At 57.7% G+C, this 19185-nt stretch overlaps 2 protein-coding genes and 1 long non-coding RNA gene across 9 annotated transcripts in view; 2 read left to right on the plus strand and 1 right to left on the minus strand.

Annotated features, from left to right (window-relative positions):
- LRRC4B (leucine rich repeat containing 4B) overlaps positions 1-14554 on the plus strand; it is a 63013-nt gene extending 48459 nt beyond the window's left edge. For all 3 annotated transcript variants that reach the window (XM_023245954.2, XM_023245952.2, XM_023245953.2), the window contains one exon: positions 12048-14554. In XM_023245954.2, the coding sequence (XP_023101722.2) occupies positions 12048-13904 (1857 nt within the window). In that variant the 3' untranslated portion in view covers positions 13905-14554. The remainder of the gene's footprint in view (positions 1-12047) is intronic.
- Positions 11276-13966, minus strand: LOC123382293. 2 transcript variants are annotated; one of them, XR_006590481.1, is made up of 2 exons: positions 13852-13966; positions 11276-11801 (listed from the first exon to the last, which is right to left on the minus strand). It is a non-coding gene; the product is annotated as an uncharacterized LOC123382293 (long non-coding RNA). The 2 variants fall into 2 exon arrangements; XR_006590482.1 differs by lacking the exon at positions 13852-13966 and adding an exon at positions 12830-12959.
- Positions 14555-15992: 1438 nt separating the features above from the next.
- On the plus strand, positions 15993-19116 carry ASPDH (aspartate dehydrogenase domain containing). Of its 4 annotated transcripts, XM_023245957.2 has the most exons (9): positions 15993-16021; positions 16479-16600; positions 16849-16889; positions 17335-17447; positions 17690-17774; positions 17870-18019; positions 18103-18323; positions 18397-18551; positions 18938-19116. In XM_023245957.2, exons 2-9 carry the CDS (start codon positions 16495-16497, stop codon positions 18979-18981), a joined length of 915 nt encoding a protein of 304 aa, XP_023101725.2. In that variant the 5' UTR covers positions 15993-16021; positions 16479-16494; the 3' UTR covers positions 18982-19116. The 4 variants fall into 4 exon arrangements, with proteins under 4 accessions (XP_023101725.2, XP_019674153.2, XP_023101724.1 ...); XM_019818594.3 differs by lacking the exon at positions 15993-16021 and having other exon boundaries at positions 16049-16600; XM_023245956.2 differs by lacking the exon at positions 15993-16021 and having other exon boundaries at positions 16053-16600; positions 17303-17447.
- Positions 19117-19185: the final 69 nt, after the last annotated feature.

Raw genomic sequence — 19185 nt, forward strand, 5'->3', positions numbered from 1 at the left:
CGATGGATGAATGGAAGGAGATGAGGGGGAGGACCGGAGGGCGGGCAATGGCCCGGTGAGTGTGGATAGACAGTCACACACATGGGTGAGAGGAGCTGGTGTCTGGGAGAAAGACTTCTCACGGGGCAGGGATGGTCAGGAAGTCTTAGCAAGGAGAAAGGCTTTTTTTTTTCTGTTTTTAGGGAGCCTTGAGTGACTTGGGCCCCGAGCAGGTGCAGAGGCTGGGATGGCGTTCCAGGACAGCATAAGCTCAGGTGTAGAGGAGGAGGAAAGTGACAGGTGCAGACATAGATGGTGCACTTAACCTCGAAGGCACTAAGCCCCTCATGTGTGGAAAGACGTTTAATTCCCTCACCAATCCTAAGAAGTAGATTTTATAATCCCCATCGCGCAGATGGAGAAGCAGGCCCCAAGAGGTCTAAAATGCACCCAAGGGGCGCCTGGGGGGGGGGGGGGCTCAGTCGGTTGAGCGTCCAACTTTGACTCAGGTCATGATCTCAGGGTTCGTGAGTTCGAGCCCTGTGCCAGGCTCTGTGCTAACAGTGCAGAGGGGTTCTCTCTCTCTCAAAAAAAAAAAAAAAAAAAAAGTAACAAACTTTTAAAAATAAAAATAAAAAAAATTCACCCACGTCCCAGAAGTGGTAGAGAGGCAGCCCGAATCAGGACTCCAGCTGTCTGACCCCACCGCTTGAACCACCAGGCTACAGGGCCCACGAGCAAGAGCGAGAGCAGCCAGCTGGGTTGGGGCAGGGGCGAGACAAGTCTGTCTGAGCACAGGAGTGGTCTGGGGTGCTGAGGAGCCCTGGGGTTTGAGCTCTCTCCCCTGAGATAGATAGCGGGGGCCACTGAGCGCTAGCCAGAGCCCTTCCCCACCCACCGCCCTTGAGGGTCGGCCTGTGGGTGTGGGGGCAGGGGTGCTGTGGAGGCTGACACATTGGTCCCAGCTGCCCTCACCCAATATGGCTCCTGGAAGGTGGGGCCCGGAGCCTCTGGGCTCCTGCCAGTAGAAGTCAGTGCCAGCATGGCCTGGAACCTTCGAACAGGGACAAGTTTAGAACCTATTGTTGGGCAAGGTAATATTAGTGACAGAAGTGACATTTGTGGATTTCACTGAAGGAGGAGATGCTGTGTCCTAAGTGGCCACCCTGCCCCTGGGCTGAACTGTGTTGCAGTGATACAGGCTTGTTCTCACTTAGTCCTCACGGCCCCTGCACCTGTGCTACAGAAGAGAACACTGAGGCCTGGGGAAGCTGAGTCTAGACCCAAGCCTGCCAGGCTCCTGGCGGGTCCCGGTGGTCAGGGAAATCCCCATGGAAAAGGAGGCACAAGGCCCTTATCTCAGGGAAGGAGGAACTAGGAGAAGTCATCATAAAAGCACTTAGTAAAAGCACTTAGTACAGAAAAATAACAATGTTTTTAAAACCGTGAATGTAAAACACTAACACACACAAGAAAAGACAGCGAGCTGCTAAGCTTCGTTGTCGGTTCAGTACGTTCAAAACGTATAAGAACAATTTATCTTAATAGTGTTTAGATGAACAATTCACTTAATCATCTCCCACCACAGTTAAATTGTTAATAAAGGAATTCTTGACAGTTTATTTTCTTAAAAACCCCAACAGAATGCAGTGGGATTTTTTTTTTCAGTGTTAGTAATGTTTACCAACTATAGCTGAAGTGGCAAGTCCCCTAAGTAATAGACCAAGCTCCAGGATGAAGGAGAGACACCCCCCCCGCCTCTTAGGGTTGGGAGTGGTCATCGATGGGGCCACGTTCCCTTGTCCGACTGGTGTCTGTACCCTTGACGGTGAGCACAGAGCCGGGCCTAGGGGGAAGAGGGCTCAGCAACCACGGGCTGAAGAAGCGAGGGGACAAGGGTACTTGGCTATTAGGTTGCTGTCAGAGGCAAGACCCCAGGACTACCTCCTCTGCAACATAGGAGGACATCAGTGTCCTGCCAGGCCAAATGTTAGGCTGGGAGGGAAGGGGGATTTGCCCACTCCAAGAACCAGTCCCCACCTTGTCCATCCTACTTTGTGTCAGCGGTCACAACAGTGACCCCCCGTTTAAATATCATCTGCTCTGGGTGGGGGGAGGGGGAGGGTCAAGCTGTGCTGTACAACGGCCCACACCTGCCTCTCCCCCTACAACCAGGGAAGCACCCATGATCTGTTTACACCATTGCCATTTAAAGGATCATTTGCATAATTATTATGTTTAGTGCCCTCCCCACTCAAGATCAGGTTGTGGGAAGTCAGGGCTGCTTCTTTCTTGTCCACGGCTGGATCCCCAGAGCCCAGCAAGATCCTTGACACATAGCAGGCACTCCAAGAATATCTGTCAAATGAGCAAATCAACACGTGGGTGATGGCTGAATAATGAACAGGCCCCATGGCTCAAACTACATTGAAACCAACAGAGAGTCCAACCCTCTTGGCTTAGGATGCGCAGACGGATGGAGACTTTGTATTTATTTAGATTGAGGAAAAGCAGACGTGGATCTTGGTTCTGCTACTTTGGATCTGTGAGACCAAAGGCAGATAAGTTTTCCTCTCTGAATCTCCATTTCCTCAGCAGTAAACCATCAAATAAGAAGAGAGGCAGGGACGTGTGGTTGACAACACCCATGTGACAGGATTTCTACAAGGACTAAATGAGATCACCACCTCAGAGCATTTAATACAAGGTCTGGTACACAATAGGCACTTAACAAATAACGGCTTTCCCCTTCTGCCTTATTGGGAACCTGCCCAGGATGGCATTTTGTTTCAGAGTCAGGATGGGATCAGCCTTGTATTGTTTGTGAGAGGAGGAGAAGAGAGGAACTGGCTGACTTTAGTCTTTAGGTATGCGTGTTAAATTTTAAGGGTAACCACTAAAAGAAGAGAAAAGGAAAATATATAGATTCTAAAATAGTAGAGGGGGGAAATTGAATAAGAAAAAAAAATCAATGAAAAAGATGACAGGAAAAGAGAAAGAATAGGCTGCAAAAAATCAGGACAAACAGAAAGCACAAAGTAACAGTAAGAATAATTCGAAATGTATTAGTAATTACAATAAATGTAAATGGACTAAACTTCCAGTTAAAAGACAGCAATTTTCAGACTGTACTAAAAACAAAATCCAGGGGCACTGAGGTGACTCATTTGGTTAAGTGTCCCAACTCTCAATTTCAGCTCAGGTCATGATCTAACGGTTCATGAGTTCGAGCCTCACATCAGGCTCCATGCTGATGGTGTGGAGCCTGCTGGTGATTCTCTCTCTCTCCCTCTCTCTTTGCCCCTTTTTGCCCCTTCTGTGTGTGTTCTCTCTGTCTCTAAACACAAATAAATAAACTTAAAAAAATCCAAAAGACGCACCTAAAACATCAGGTCAGAATGGATGAAAGCAAAAAAAAAAATGGCAAATGCTTACCAAAAAAAAAAAAAAAAAAAGAGTAAGTTGGAACCAGAAGGCTAGTGCTCTTTCAGCTCCCATGTTCCATCACTAAGGGTTTCAACGTGGTGGCATTGTCACCCAGGCCAAAAGGTGTATAGGCCCACATCAACTGGCGTTACTGGGTGCTCTCCAAACCAGAGCCTTGTCAGTTCTGGGCTATTCATTCAACACACTTGGCTGAAGTCGGCCATGAACTAGGCCTCGTACTGGGGACAGGGAATGCGGAAACCATCCAGATGGACTCTCTACTCATACACTCATAGCCTAGCCGAGGAGAAGGACGTGTCAAAGCAATGTGAGAAGAGAATGTGTTTGACACCTTAGTGAGCAGGGGAACAAAAAGGGCTTGCTGGGGGAAGGCAAGCGAAATTTCCCAGAGAATAAGGAGGAGGACAGCATTCCAAGCAGAGGGCACAGCCTCGGTGCAAAGGCAGAGAGTCTAGGCAGAGCCTGGTGAGCCTATGGAATCCATCCATACACTTCCATATGGCTGGAGTGAGTAGAGGACAGGCACTGAGGCAGGCCTGCAGGGCCTTTGACCCCACATCAAGGGTGATAGGGAGCCATGGGAGGACTATGAGCAGGGATGTGGTGGTGTCTGAACTGCATGTTAGCCTGTGTAGAGGAAGGATGCTGAGGAAGACACTGGATGCCCAGAGATGGCACAAATGTTCATGATCATTATTAGCTGAATCGACAATGTTATGTGTATATATATATATATATGTATATATGTATATATATACTGCATGTTTGCCCTGCTCCAAGTACTCACGATCGTGTCCAAGCCTCACAGTAATCGTGCAGTACCTGTGAGGAAAGAGGGTTCAGAGACAGTAGGGCACTTGCCGAAGGTCACATTGCCGATCGGCAGCAAAGCCAGGATTCGAACCCAGACCCAGCAACTCCCCACTAGGCTGCTCCCCAGGCGTCCTGCGGAGAAGGGACAACTACTGGGATCCTGGTAAAAATAAAAAGCACTCGCTATTTAAAGCAACCCTACAGCACATCTTCAATAAAACCAGGCTTCCTTTGCAGCAACACCCCGTCCCGCTCGGTTCCCAAGCGCATTAGTAAAGTGGTTGGGGGGACCCCACCCCCCCTGGGAAATGCCCTTCGTCTCCCTCCACGCACACCCTTCCCGTGGCAACTGAGACAAAGCATGCGGAGCCGGAAGAGCCTCAGACGCTGCCGAGAGGCACGCTGCGGACAGACTGTAGTTGGGGTCCCTCTATGCAGAGGGTCGGGGAGATGGCGCACTTGTGCCCTTCCCCGAGGGCGCAGCGGGCAGCCCTACTGAGTCACTGGACCCCACTGAGCCTCAGCCTGCAGGTTCAAATCCGGCTCTGCTGCTTCCTCACTGGGCGACTTGGCAAAGCGGGTTCCTTCTCTGAAACGAAAGCCTAACAACACCTGCCTTGGGGGCTGCTGGGGGACAGCCGCCTTGAATGGAGAATGCGCAGCCCAGAACTTGGCACTTGTCACTGGGGCTCAGCGAGCACCTGCAGTGCCACACCCCGTGCCGGGCAGATGTCAGCGATTCCCCCGAGCCTCGAGGATAGCTTTGTAAGGTGGACGTTGCGATGCCCTTTCACGGGGAAGGGCCCCTCCCCCATCTGCTCCTTCAGAACCGCTTTATCCCCACGAAATAAAAAGCGATGGATGGATGAATGAATGAATGAATGATGAATGAGACGTTTGGGCTGGAAGAAAAGGGCCGAAGAAAAGGGAAGGGCAGCTGAGAAGAGGGAACAGCATATGTAAAGGGGGAGGACCTGGTGAGATAGTTCCAGGAGTTGGCTGTGAAAGGTCACTGGAGTGAGGATGGCTAGGGCGGTGGCGGCAGTGAGGGTGCGGGGGGGACGTGTAGAGGGGAGGGGAGAGGCACGCAGGTGCCAGGCCAAGCAGGGCTTCTGATGCAGCCCGAGTCTTCTTCTCTGAGAGCACTGGGGAGCCATGGAAGGCTCCAGAGGAAGGCCCTGGGTGTGGCAAGACCCTGGAGATGGGCTGTGGCTGTGAGACCTTCCAGAAGAGTAGAACCACAGGCTTGCTAACCAACCCCACGGGGGAGGCCACAGGTGGCGTGGGGTCTGAGGCTGCAGGCCCGCCTTGGACCAGGAAGCTGGGCTGGGGGACCGCACTGAGAGCTGGGACCCTGGCAGGAGGGAGGAGCAAGCGGGCATTCAGTGCGCTCCCGCTCCGCTTGCAGGGACCTAGGGAGGCCCCAGAACTAAGTGCCACCAAGACCGAGTGAAGGCGCGGTGTCTCAGGAACCTGGACCAGCGGACTTGTCCTTCTAGAATTCTCTGTCCAAACTCTCACGTCTAACTTTTTAAGAGCTCACCTCATTCTCTCCCTGGTGATTAGTGACGGCCAGATCCTCCAGCTGCTGCTGCTGCTATTGTTGTTACTATTATTATTTTTTTATTTATTTAAAAAATTGTTTAATGTTTATTTCTTGTTGAGAGAGAGAGACAGAATGTGAGCGGGGGTGGGGCAGAGAGAGAGGGAGACACAGAATGCGAAGCAGGCTCCAGGCTCCGAGCCGGCAGCACAGAACCCCACGCGGGGCTCGAACCCGCAAACCATGAGATCCATGGCCTGAGCCAAAGTCGCCGCTTAACCGACTGAGCCACCCAGGCGCCCCGTTACTATTATTTTTAATAGAAACAGCGAGTGAGGGCCTGCTCTGTGCAACACCAGCGTTTCCCAGGGCGATGATCAAAGGCACCCTGCGAGGAGGGTTCTGTGCTTGTGATGTTTGGGAAACCCAGAGTGGAGCGAAGTGGAACTGTCCTTTCCCGCAGGACTTCCCAGAACTTCAGCCCCCGGCAGCGGCACCTCCAGGAGGGACCGCGCGGCTCCTGTTTGATCAGAAAAGCTTTTTGTCACTGCTGTGGAGTAGCACCCCATGGAACGCACTGGGACCAGCCGGCCAGACTCTCCCCCTTGCGCCCTCGGAGGAGGGGGCGAGGGTGCAGTGACCCATGAGGCCGCAGGAGCCAAGCCCCAGGGCCTCTCAGGGTCCTGGGGCTGCCCCCAGTCTCAGACGCAGGCACAGCCACACCGCCAGCCACCTGCAGAGACCCCAGGCCAGCGTGCTGTGCCCCTTCCCTCCAGCCCTGGAGGTCAAATCCCGCAGGTGCCACTCCCTGGCCGGGGGGGGGGGGGGGGGGGGGGGGGACCTTCCCGAGGACCCATCCCCCACCAGCGAGGACCCATTCCCCCACCAGCACGCTTTAGACAGACTCCTTCCTGCCATAGCATTTACCGATAGCATTTACCGAGGTTTTGTCCCATTCTATGGGACAAAGTTAGCTTTGTTCACTGCAGGAACTTAAAGAAGGCAGAAGTGTGTTAAGGAAAATAAATAATTGACCCTGGCAATTCCATCTCCATGTCCCAAAGGAGGCGTAGCCCTGGGAAAGAATTCTGGATAGCCATGAAACTTGTTTTCAAAGTATATATCATGATATGGGAAAATACAGTGTACTACTATTAAGGGGAAATGCAGGGCCTAAGTGTGTGTGTGTGTGTGTGTGTGTGTGTATTTTTAAGTTTAGTTATTTCATTTGAGAGAGAAAGGGTGCAAGGAGGACAGGGGCAGAGAGGGAGAGAGTCCCAAGCAGGCTCTGAGCGGTCAGCGTAGAGCCCTATTCGGGACTCAATCCCACAAACCATGAGATCATGACCTGAGCCAAAGTCAAGAGTCAGACGCCCAACCAACTGAAGGAGGTGCCCTGAAGGACAGTATATTATGTCGCCAAAATTTGTAAAATATGAGGAAAAAAAAAAGATGAAAAAGAGATATCTCTGCATTGTATGCATAGAGAAAAGACTGGAAGGATATATATGAAATTGTTCACGTAAGTTAACATAAATACATGTCCCATGGTTGACTTTCTTGTCTTCGTATACTTTTTCCTAAAATGAATATATAATACTTTTATCAGCAAGGGGAAAAGGCCCATGGAAATGTGCTCTGTTGTTCTAACATCCCCAGAGACCCGCAGGGGACTTTAGCGAATGCGTGGTAGAGAGGTGGGGCCTGTCCTGATTCCTGCTCTGAGCTGTACATTTTCCTCCACCACCCAAACTTCATCCCACTGTTCCTGGAAACCATTCAGGTGATCTGAAGGTCGCGACGTTTTAACAGCCCAGATGTATTTCGTCATCTACCCCTTTCGCCCTGAGCCCACAGAGACCACCTTGCTTAGGCCAGCTGCCGGGGGGCAGGGGTTGTTTTCCTCGGGAATCTGGTTTCCAGGAAGGGACTGGACCTCCGTTCTCGTCAGAAAGGACCCCCAAGACAGTGCTGTGCTCCAAGCCCTGCGGCGGTGACCCCTGGAGGGGCCTGGACTCGGGTGGGTGACAGGGGCATATGGACAGCTGCGGCAGGGGCTGGGGGCTCGTGACACAGGAGCTGGGTGTTGAAGGGCAGATGGCAGGAGGCCAGAAGAAAAAGTAGGGAAGGTCTTCCTGGCAGAGGGCACAGGAAGTGCAGAGTCCAGGGGCTGTGTTCTGGGACTTGCTGAGAGCAGGACAGGGGGAGGGAGCGACCCTGGAAGAGGAAGGGAGCTCATGCCAAGCCGATCGATGCCACTGGAGGGTGGAGACTGGGTCTTTTTTTTTTTTTAAGTTTATTTATTTATTTAGAGAGCAGGGGAGGGGCAGAGAGAGAGGGAGAGAGAGAATCCCAAGCAAGCTCCATGCCGACAGCACAGAGCCTGACGTGGGGCTTGATCCCATGAACCACAAGATCATGACCTGAGCTGATATCAAGAGTCGGACGCTTAACCGACTGAGCCACCCAGGCTGCCCAGAGACTGGGTCTTATTATGGGATGGCACCATCCGTGCGGAGCGGGAGAATCTTGCGCTGGGAATAATGGGGGTTCCTGGAGGGACCGGGGGTGTGGGTGTAAACAGACGTCTGGGGCCAGGTGTCCGGGCGGGAGAGGAGGAGGCTGAGCCCGGCTGGGCCATGGATGGAGAGGAGGGGGTGAGACAGGGAACCGAGAAGAGAGCAGAGAACAGTGTCAGGCTCTCGCCTCTGATTTTCAGCTGGATGTGCCGGAAGGGGGCTCTGTGCCCCAGGAGCTGCCCTCCACAGGCTCTGGGGCCAATGGTGCACCACCGGATGCCAACAACAATACTATCGATGGGTCAAGAGCCCCTGAGCACTCTCCAGCGCGGGCATCGTGGCCCCCAAAGGGACTCCCGTTCTCCCTTCGTGGCCGGCTCTGGGTGGGAGGCTCAGAATGGGCTAGGCTGATAGCTGGGGGGCGGGGCGGGGGGGAGGAAGGGGACGTGAACCGGGCTCCCAAGTTCACGGCCACACCTGCGTCTGCCCAATGGTACAAAGATGTTAAGAGATGGTGCCGCAGCCACTGGCTTCCTCCAGGCACTGTCAGAAATGGGCACTACCAGTCCCAGTTCATAAAGCTGCTGGAGGATAAAACTCAGTCGTACTCAGAAAGCATCGAGGAGTCAAGGAAGCACCCGGTACATCTGCACAGCCGAACACGCTGGCCACGCGGGGCCACTGAGCGCGTGGGCTACAAGCCACGCATGGAATTTCAGAGACTTGTGCAAAGAGAGTGTAACGTACCTCCTTCGTCAGTTCTGTTGATGTGTTGAAATCGTAACATTTTGGATATACTGGGTTGAATAAATATATTTTTGAAATTGATTTCACCTGTCTGGGGTTTGTTTGTTTCTTTCATGTGGCTTCTAGGAAATTTAAAAGTAACTATGTAGCCCGCACTGCATTTCTGCTGCATAGCACTGGCATAAGTAGTGACTGTTGTTATTTTGAGATTATGGCAGGACCGGGAATGTTGTCACTGTTCCTTAAACCAGGTGCCTCTCAGGTTAAGGAAAAAAAACCAAAACACTTTTTAAAGTGTTTTTCTACTTATTATAAAAGTAACTTTTTGTTCATTAAAAAAATATGGAAAGGGGCGCCTGGGTGGCTCAGTCGGTAGGCGTCCGACTTCAGCTCAGGTCATGATCTCCCGGCTCATGAGTTCGAGCCCCGCATCGGGCTCTGTGCTCACAGCTCAGAGCCTGGAGCCTGCTTCGGATTCTGTGTCTCCGTCTCTCTCTGCTCCTCCCCGCTCCCACTCTGTCTCTCTCTCAAAAATAAATATTAAAAAATATTTTTTTTTTACATATGGAAAGAGGGGCAACTGGGTGGGTGTCTCAGTCGGCTGAGTGTCCCGACTTCGGCTCAGGCCATGATGGCCCCACGTCGGGCTCTGTGCTGACAGCTCAGAGCCTGGAGCCTGCTTCAGATTCTGTGCCTCCCTCTCTCTCTGCCTTTCTCTCTCTTTCTCAAAAATAAATAAACATTAAATTTTGTTTTAATATATGGAAAGAATAAAAATTTCCCATAATCCCTACCAAGCTCACTACCAAGAAGAGCCTGGAGTAGTTCCTGACAGTCTTTTCTCGGTGCATAGATGAGAACACCTAATTCTTCGGCTTCTTTTTAAAGTTCTACAAAGTCACAGGGCTCCTGGCTGCATCGATAGGTGGTGGAGGGTGCAACTCTTGATCTCAGGGTTGTGAGTTCGAGCCCCACATTGGGCATAGAGATTAGGTAAAAAAAAAAAAAAAAAGGATTTATCTATCTGTTTATTTAAGTTCATTTACTTTGAGAAAGGGAGAGAGCACAAGCATGGGAGGGGCAGAGAGAGAGGGAAAGGGAGAATCGCAGGCAGGCCTTGCTCTGACTCGGGGCTGGATCTCCCAAACCATGTGATCATGACCTGAGCCAAAATCCAGGGTCAGCCGTGTAATGAACTGAGCCACCCAGACGCCCCCAAAATGAAATCTTTAACGTAGAATCCTACGAAGCCGTGACCGCATGGAATGCTGTTTAGAGTTCTCCATTTCCCCCTTAAGATTACAATGAAGCGTCCCCCCAAGGCATTAACTAGGCTTCAGAAATGCCATCTGATGGCTGAGTGGTCTCAGTGTACCCAGCACCATGACTATGAGGGAGAATCTGGTAAGGTTCCGCCTCCCAGGCCCAGCCCAGCACTGCCCCCCACCCCCCGTGACCCCTCAGCCTCAGCCTGAGAGGGGGCGGCCAAGTTCAGAGGTTAAGAGCTGGGACTCTGGGGGCCGGCAGCCTCAGTCCCATCCCAAGTCCGTCCTGTGTGACCTTGGGTCAGTCACTGCCCCTCTCTCTGCCTCCTGCTAAGGTGGAGATCATTCATAAACCGCCAAGTGGAACCCTTGAGGCCAGATGTGTTTTGGCATCGGATGTTAGGACGGTGAGGCGCTGGGGCGCCTGAGTTGGACGTCCCACTCTTGGGTCTCAGCTCAGGTCGTGATCTCACAGTTCGTGGGTTTGAGCCCCGCATCGGGCTCTGCACTGACAGTGTGGAGCCTGCTTAGGATTCTGTCTCTCCCTCTCTCTCTGCCCCTCCCGCCCCCCCCCAAACATAGATAAACATTTAAAAAATCTTTAAAAAAAGAAAAGAAAGGTGAGGTACTAATGCGCAGCATATATCTGATAGCACCTCCTGGCTCTTCTAAACCTCGTCAAGTGTGGGAATATTTCTAGAGTGAAGTGTTTGAATAGTCACATGAGTGGGATCAATAAAAGCTTTAAATAGCCTCCCCCAAGTTCTGATCGGGCCCTACCACCCAGTGGCATTTGGTGCCAAAGTTATGAACAATTTTCTGGTTTTCACAGCTTGATGGATTTCACAGTTGCAGATACTGAGTAAGTACCCACCTCGTAGGACAGTTTGCCGGATTAAGTGAGTTGTTGCCCATAAAGCATTTAGAACGGTGTCCCGTGCCAAAGAAGGGCTCAGTGCATGTTAACTGTTGGTGTAAGTATTTTTAATCCTTTTTTTTATGGAGGTGTAATTTACATACTGGAGTGTAATTTACATATAATGAAATGCCCCCCTTTTATCTGAACAGTTCGGGGAGGTCTGACCATCTTATTCATCCACGTAGCCACCGCCCCGATTGGGAACATTTCCATCATCCCCAGAAAGTTCTCTCACGCCCCTTTCCCGCCTGGCCTGCCCCCCCCCCCCCCCACACACACACATACACACACTCAGAGAGGGCCTCTTAGCACACGAACGACGTGGAACGGACGGGACCCCACCACACGCGCCTTCTTGGGCCTGGCTTCTTTTGCTCAACGCGATGCCGGCCCACGAGATTCGTGGTGTGTGTGGATAATCGTGTTCCACCGTAGAGACGGACGGACACACAGCGTGTGCCTCTCCGGGGCTGACAGACGTCGGGGTCGTTTCCGGTCAGGCGGTCACGAACGCAGATGCCGTGGGCGCCCATCACAGAACCTTGGATGGGCAGCTGCTCTCCTCTCTCCTGGGGAAAAAAAGACTCGGGAGTGGAAGGGCCGGGTGGTGTGTTGGGGTGGGGGGGGGTTGTTTAGCCTTAACCGAAACAATCCAGTCGTTTCCCGAGGGTGGTCTTCCCGTCTGACACTCCCACCAGCAAGGGGCGGGGCCCGCTCTGCGCCCGCCCTCGCCCGCCCCGCATTCTCGCCTTCTCGTGACTTTCCGATGACCAGCATTGGCCTCGCTGATCCGTGTCTCCCCTCCCCCACCGCAGGTGATCCGGACCGACACGTTCAAGCACCTGCGGCACCTGGAGATCCTGCAGCTGAGCAAGAACCTGGTGCGCAAGATCGAGGTGGGCGCCTTCAACGGGCTGCCCAGCCTCAACACGCTGGAGCTGTTCGACAACCGGCTCACGACGGTGCCCACGCAGGCCTTCGAGTACCTGTCCAAGCTGCGGGAGCTCTGGCTGCGCAACAACCCCATCGAGAGCATCCCCTCGTACGCCTTCAACCGCGTGCCCTCCCTGCGGCGCCTCGACCTGGGCGAGCTCAAGCGGCTGGAGTACATCTCGGAGGCGGCCTTCGAGGGCCTGGTCAACCTGCGCTACCTCAACCTGGGCATGTGCAATCTCAAGGACATCCCCAACCTGACGGCCCTGGTGCGCCTGGAGGAGCTCGAGCTGTCCGGCAACCGGCTGGACCTGATCCGCCCGGGCTCCTTCCAGGGCCTCACCAGCCTGCGGAAGCTGTGGCTCATGCACGCCCAGGTGGCCACCATCGAGCGCAACGCCTTCGACGACCTCAAGTCGCTGGAGGAGCTCAACCTGTCCCACAACAACCTGATGTCGCTGCCCCACGACCTCTTCACGCCCCTGCACCGCCTGGAGCGCGTCCACCTCAACCATAACCCGTGGCACTGCAACTGCGACGTGCTGTGGCTGAGCTGGTGGCTCAAGGAGACGGTGCCCAGCAACACGACGTGCTGCGCCCGCTGCCACGCGCCCGCCGGCCTCAAGGGCCGCTACATCGGCGAGCTGGACCAGTCGCACTTCACCTGCTACGCGCCCGTCATCGTGGAGCCGCCCACGGACCTCAACGTCACCGAGGGCATGGCCGCCGAGCTCAAGTGTCGCACGGGCACCTCCATGACGTCCGTCAACTGGCTGACGCCCAACGGCACCCTCATGACGCACGGCTCGTACCGCGTGCGCATCTCCGTCCTGCACGACGGCACGCTCAACTTCACCAACGTCACCGTGCAGGACACGGGCCAGTACACGTGCATGGTGACGAACTCGGCCGGCAACACCACGGCCTCGGCCACGCTCAACGTCTCGGCCGTCGACCCCGTGGCGGCCGGCGGTGCCGGCGGTGCCGGCGGCGGCGGCGGGGGCGGCCCGGGAGGCGGCGGCGGCGGCGGAGGGGGCGGGGGCGGCTACACCTACTTCACCACCGTGACCGTGGAGACCCTGGAGACGCAGCCCGGAGAGGAGACCCTGCAGCCGCGGGGGACGGAGAAGGAGCCGCCGGGGCCCACGACGGACGGCGTCTGGGGCGGGGGCCGGCCCGGGGACGCCGCTGGCCCGGCCTCGTCGTCCACCACGGCGCCCGCCCCTCGCTCCTCGCGGCCCACGGAGAAGGCGTTCACCGTGCCCATCACGGACGTGACGGAGAACGCCCTCAAGGACCTGGACGACGTCATGAAGACCACCAAGATCATCATCGGCTGCTTCGTGGCCATCACGTTCATGGCCGCCGTGATGCTCGTGGCCTTCTACAAGCTGCGGAAGCAGCACCAGCTCCACAAGCACCACGGGCCCACGCGCACCGTGGAGATCATCAACGTGGAGGACGAGCTGCCCGCGGCCTCGGCCGTGTCCGTGGCCGCCGCCGCCGCCGTGGCCGGGGGCGGGGGCGTCGGCGGGGACAGCCACCTGGCCCTGCCCGCCCTGGAGCGCGACCACCTGAACCACCACCACTACGTGGCGGCCGCCTTCAAGGCGCACTACAGCGGCAACCCCAGCGGCGGGGGCTGCGGGGGCAAGGGCCCCCCGGGGCTCAACTCCATCCACGAACCTCTACTCTTCAAGAGCGGCTCCAAGGAGAATGTGCAAGAGACGCAGATCTGAAGCCGCCGGGCGGGGGCCCCCGGGCCCCGGGCCGGACTGGGACCCTCCCCGCGGCCCCGCCGCCGCCGCCGCCGCCGCCGCCGCTCTCGGACCGCGCAGGGAAGGTCGGGGAAGGAGGGCTCGAAGCCCCGCCCGCGTGCGGACCCCAGGGCGGCCCCCCCCCACCCCGGCGAGGACAGGGTGGGGCGCCGGGAACCGAGCCGCCTCCGCGATTCTGGCCTCACCGCCCCCCCCCCCCAGCCCCGGCGAAGGGAGGGGATGCAGGATTCGGGAGAAGTGGCTGGAACCCTCCGCTTTCCCGCCTCGCTCTCTCTAGCGACCCCTCCCCGCCCTCCGCCTTCCAGGGGAGAGAGGAGGTTTCCGGGGAGGGGGGGCGTCCTTTGCCCTCCTCCCCGACAACCCTCCTTTTACGGTTCATTTTTTGCAGTTTGACGCCTGTCCCCCTCCTCCCGCCCCTCCGCCCCCGAAACTGAAGAGACGGACGACGCGCGCGCGGTCAGAGCCTCCGGACACCCTGCCCGCCCTGCCCCCCACCTTCGCCCCCCCCCCCCCGCCCTCACCCGCCCCACAGACTCTTTTGATACTGAAGGGAGGTTTGCGTCAATGACTACCTGCTCTGTAATTACTTTAAAAAAAAACACGGAAAAAGTTAAAAAAAAAATTTTTTTTTTGGTCATGAAAGCATAGAGGACAGAAAACAGAGTGAATGCGGGGGGGGGGGGGGGGAGGGGCGGTGCCATGAGAGGACGGAAACGTCAGGTGTCAGGGGCCCCTCCCGGAGGGGCGGCAGGGTCAGCACCTCTGGGTGGTCTTAGGCCCCCTCCCCCGCCCCTCCCGAGAGCCCCAGAGAGGGGCTCAGTCACCCGCACACCTGGCCCTTGTGTTTAACCTCTCCGCGGCTCACGTGAGCCTCCCCCCGCCCCCCCACCTCATGCTCCCTGGCTCCACAGGCTGGGAGGCTCCTCGTTCCGATCAGGAGCCCAGGATCGAGGTCGTGGGCAGGGCCGCGCTTCCCCCTCGGGGCCTCTAGGGGAAGATCCTTCTTGCCTCTTCCAGCTCCTTGGCACCCCACGTCCCCCACGTCTCCACATGGCCTGCCTTCCGCGCACACTCCGTCTCCCTGTCCGGGTTTCCCCTGTTTTATAGGGACACTGGTCTTACAGGATCAGGGCCCAGCACGACCTCGTCTTCGCGGCATCGTCCGCAGAGACCCTGTTTCCAAATAAGGTCACGTGCACAGGTCCTGGGGGTCAAGACTTCAACAGATCCTTTTTAGAGGACGCGACTCGACCCGCCACAGAGCCAAACCCAGAGCGTCGGTCCCCTCTGCCGACCCACAAGGCACTGGGGGGAGAAAGCGAGTCAGGCTGAAGGAGGGGAAGGAGTGATGTGCTCCCGCTGTAGCTGGGCCTGCGGGCCGAAGCCTCGCCTCTGTCCTGCTTACGCCGAGGCAGGACAGGGGGACGGGTCGGCCCGGGAGTGGGAGGGGGCCGCGCTGTAACTCAGAAGGGCGGGGGGCTCACCCAGAGCCCTGGGAGGGACAGGAGCCAGCAGGTGGGTGCCAGCCGGGTCCACCGGGACAGTGGGCAGATGCCGTTTAGTGCTGTCTAGCCGGGCCCAGGCCACTGGAAGCAGAGGGTCCACGGCGTCCCCTCTCTCCCCCACCTGGGGCTCCAAAAGCAAATTCCTCCCTTAGGGACCTGACAGCCGCCTGCCTCTGGGGTCTCCGGCCCTGTCTGTCTGCGTCTGTCTGCCCCTGCCTGTCGACCCGGGACTCTGAGCCCGGCTCCCCCGTCGCTCCTTTCATGCTCTCTCTCCCGTCCTCGTTCGGTGCGATCCTGGTTGCCATGGCAACACTGCGGCGGGTACCAGGTGGCGGCTGGGGGCGGGGAGCCGCGCTGCCGCAGCCTCCGCCATCTCCAGTGCCAGGCACCTGCAGGGTGCGGTGGCCGGGCCTCACTTGGAGGGGGGGGCCTGGGGGTCTCCCCAGGCCTCAGGGGCTTCTCCTTGGTCACTGGGAGTCGGGGGAGGGGAGGACCGGGAGTGGGAGTGAGAATACAAGAGGGGGGGGGGGTGGGGGCTGATGGCATCGTGGCTGGAAGAAGGGTGCGTGAAAGGTGAGAAGTCAAGGTGAACTGAGGGCCCAGCAGACTGGGACAGGGCTGGTGGTGGAAGCTGGGAGGAGCCGGACTCCAGCTCCTGCTGCCTGTGGGGAGATGGGGCGCGGAGACCAGGCCCGGCCTCCCTGGGAACTCGGGGCGGGCAGGAGATGTGGGCCTGGCCCAGCCGGGGACGGAATGGCCACCAGCCCAGAGAAGATGGGGCGGGGCTGGAGGTCCAGGGAGAGGCCCTGAGACAGCGACAGGAGGGAAGGAGAGAGTCAGGGACAGAGAACCAAGGGAGGAAAACATGGAGGGAGGTAGACAAGAAACACGGGCGCGAGGCATGGGGCTGGGCGGGGGCGCGGCAGGGCCAAGGACAGGGCCGGAAACGCAGGAGCAAGGGACGGAGAGCCCAGAGTCCCCAACACCGTCTCCTCTCCCTCACTCCCAACCCTCTCTGCCCCCACCCCAGGCAGGATGCGGTTTCCATGACAACCTGGCCCGGCAGAAAGGGGGGCTGGGGACTGCAGAGGAAATTTTCCACATCAGCAGAAAGGGAGGAGGTAGAATGCAGGAAGGAAGGGGCTGGGCAAGGTGAGGGCCCCCGGGGCCCCGGAACCCCAAGTCCTCGCGCCCACTGCCCCGGGAGTCTCACCCACCCCCACCTGGCGAACCTGCACCCTCTCCGCCGCCGCTGGGCCACTGTGGGGAGAGGGGAAGGTTCTGGAGAGGATCAAGGGTCCAACGTCCAAAGATCAGCCACTGCCCAGGCCTGGAGGGGACGGGGACGGGGGCGGTGAGCAGCTGCCAGAGCTCAGATTCAGGGTCATGGCTTCTGACAGGGTCCCGAGGAGAGTCGGGGTGGTGGGCTACGGCCGCCTTGGTGAGTCACTGACCCTCTGGGCCCCTTCCCGGGCCTCTTTCTGAAGCCCCCAAGACCCCGTGCCCTCCACAAACACACCTTCGTCCGTGTCTTTGTGCCCCGGCTCTGCCTGTGTCTGTCTAAGTATCTTCCACTCCCCCGACCCCACGGGGCCCCCTCCCCTCTCTCGGTGTCCGCCCCGCCTGTCCCGCCTTCCGGCTTCTCTGTCCTCCACCCAAGTTTTTGTGTGCCCCCGCCCGCCCCCTGCGTCCATGTACCCCCTCCCTCATCTCTGGCATTCGCTCCCTGGGTCTCTCTCTCCCTCCCTCCTGTCCTTGTCCTTGTCCCCCTCCCTCTGGGTCTCTGTCCCCTCTCTCTGTCCCCCTCCCTCTGGGTCCCAGTCCCCTCTCTCTGGTCTCCCTCCCTCTCCCCAGGACAGTCCCTTGTTTCTCACCTGCTGACTCAGGGACCAGAACTGGGCCTCGAACTTGTTTTTGTCTGGAACCGCGACCCGGGACGAATGGCAGGGAGCGTGCCTCCTTCCCTGCAGCTCCAAAACCTCGCTGCCCTCGGGGAGAGGTCAGTGATCTCACCATGAGTGGGGCTCCCTGGAGCTCCTGTCCTGGCCTCCCTTAGGTGCTGTGATCGCAGGCCAGTCTCTCACTCTCTGGGCCAAACCAGAAGCGGGACAAGCCTGTCCATTCTGCTTCCCCTCTCAGGCCAGGGTGAAGAGGGACAGGCCTCCAGAGACTCTGAGGGAATCTGAGGAGGAGAGGTCCGACACCTCTCCAAGACCCTCCCCCATCTCTCCCTTCTCCCAGGCACCCCGACCTTGTAGTGGAAGTGGCCCATCCCCAAATAATCCAGGAATCTGGGGCACAAATCCTGCGTCACGCCAATCTCCTGGTGAGCCCTGCCCAGTCTGCCTTGGCCCCGCGTCACCCCGAAGTGGCATCCATCCCCTGACCTCAGACCCCCCCCCCCCGCTCCATCCGCCCCAGGTGGGGTCCCCCTCAGCCCTGGCTGATCAGGCCACAGAGCAGCGGCTCCTGGAGGCCTCGCACCGCTGGGACCATGCTGTGTTTGTGGCCCGGGGGGCCCTGTGGGGCACTGAGGACATCACCAGATTGGACGCAGCTGGGGGCCTCCAGGTGAGGGCCCGCTGGGCTCCCCGGCGATCCAGAGGGGGACCTCCAGAGACCCCCGATCCCCTCACCCTGGCTGTCACTTCCAGAGTCTTCGTGTCACCATGGCCACGCACCCCGATGGTTTCCGGCTTGAGGGACCGCTGGCTGCAGTGCGCAGCACTGAGCATCGCACGGTGCTCTATGAAGGTCCCGTCCGGGGGCTCTGCCCCTTCGCCCCCCGCAACTCCAATACCATGGCGGCCGCTGCCCTGGCTGCCCCCAGCCTGGGCTTTGACCGCGTGGTTGGAGTGCTTGTGGCTGACCTCAGGTGAGCTAAGGTGTGGGGGTTGGGGTTCGGGCTGGGGCCGGGCCAGCCACACTGACCGCCCTGCCTGCCCCAGCCTCGCAGACATGCACGTGGTGGACGTGGAGCTGACTGGCCCCCCGGGCCCCACAGGACGAAGCTTCGCCGTGCACACCCACAGGGAGAACCCCGCAGAGCCAGGCGCGGTCACGGGCTCTGCCACCGTTACCGCGTTCTGGCGCAGCCTCCTGGGTGCGGCCCCCTCCCCAAGCCCTGCCCGCCCCGTGCTCTGCGGAGCTTGGGTCTCCGCCTCTGCCTGGTTCTGCAGATCTGATTCGGTCTCTGCTGACTGATCTTTATTTCTGTGTCTCCACCTTCTAGTCCACGACTTTGAATCCTTATGTATCTATCTCTGTCCAAGCGTCCTTTCTCTGAGTTTGTGTCCCCTTCTCGCTGGGACCCTACCACCTCTCTCGCTGCGTGTCTCTGTTCATCCCCCAGGTCTCTGTCCCCCTTTCGGTCTCAGTCCCTCTCTCTAGATCTTCCTCCACCCCCACCCTGGTCTGTCCCTGCCCCCAGGTGTCTGCCCCTCCTCATCTCTCTGCCCCAGCCTTTTAGTCCCTGTATCTCCCCCGCAGGCTGCTGCCAGCTCCCCTCCAGGCCGGGGATCCATCTCTGCTGAGAAGCCGCCTCCTTCCGTAGTGGACACCTTCGTCTGATTTACGGCCCCCCACTACCAGCCCGCTGCTGCCCTGGCCTCGGTTACCCCGGCCCTTCCTCCTGGCTCAGTAAATATTGGAGACTCTTCTCCCTACAAGCCCTGATGTCTCCGGTCCCTTGCTGCCGCCCCGTGACGTCACGCGGCGATCTCACACTAGCATTGGCG

The sequence above is a fragment of the Felis catus genome, chromosome E2, assembly GCF_018350175.1.
Source record: "Felis catus isolate Fca126 chromosome E2, F.catus_Fca126_mat1.0, whole genome shotgun sequence".
Lineage (NCBI taxonomy): Eukaryota > Metazoa > Chordata > Mammalia > Carnivora > Felidae > Felis > Felis catus.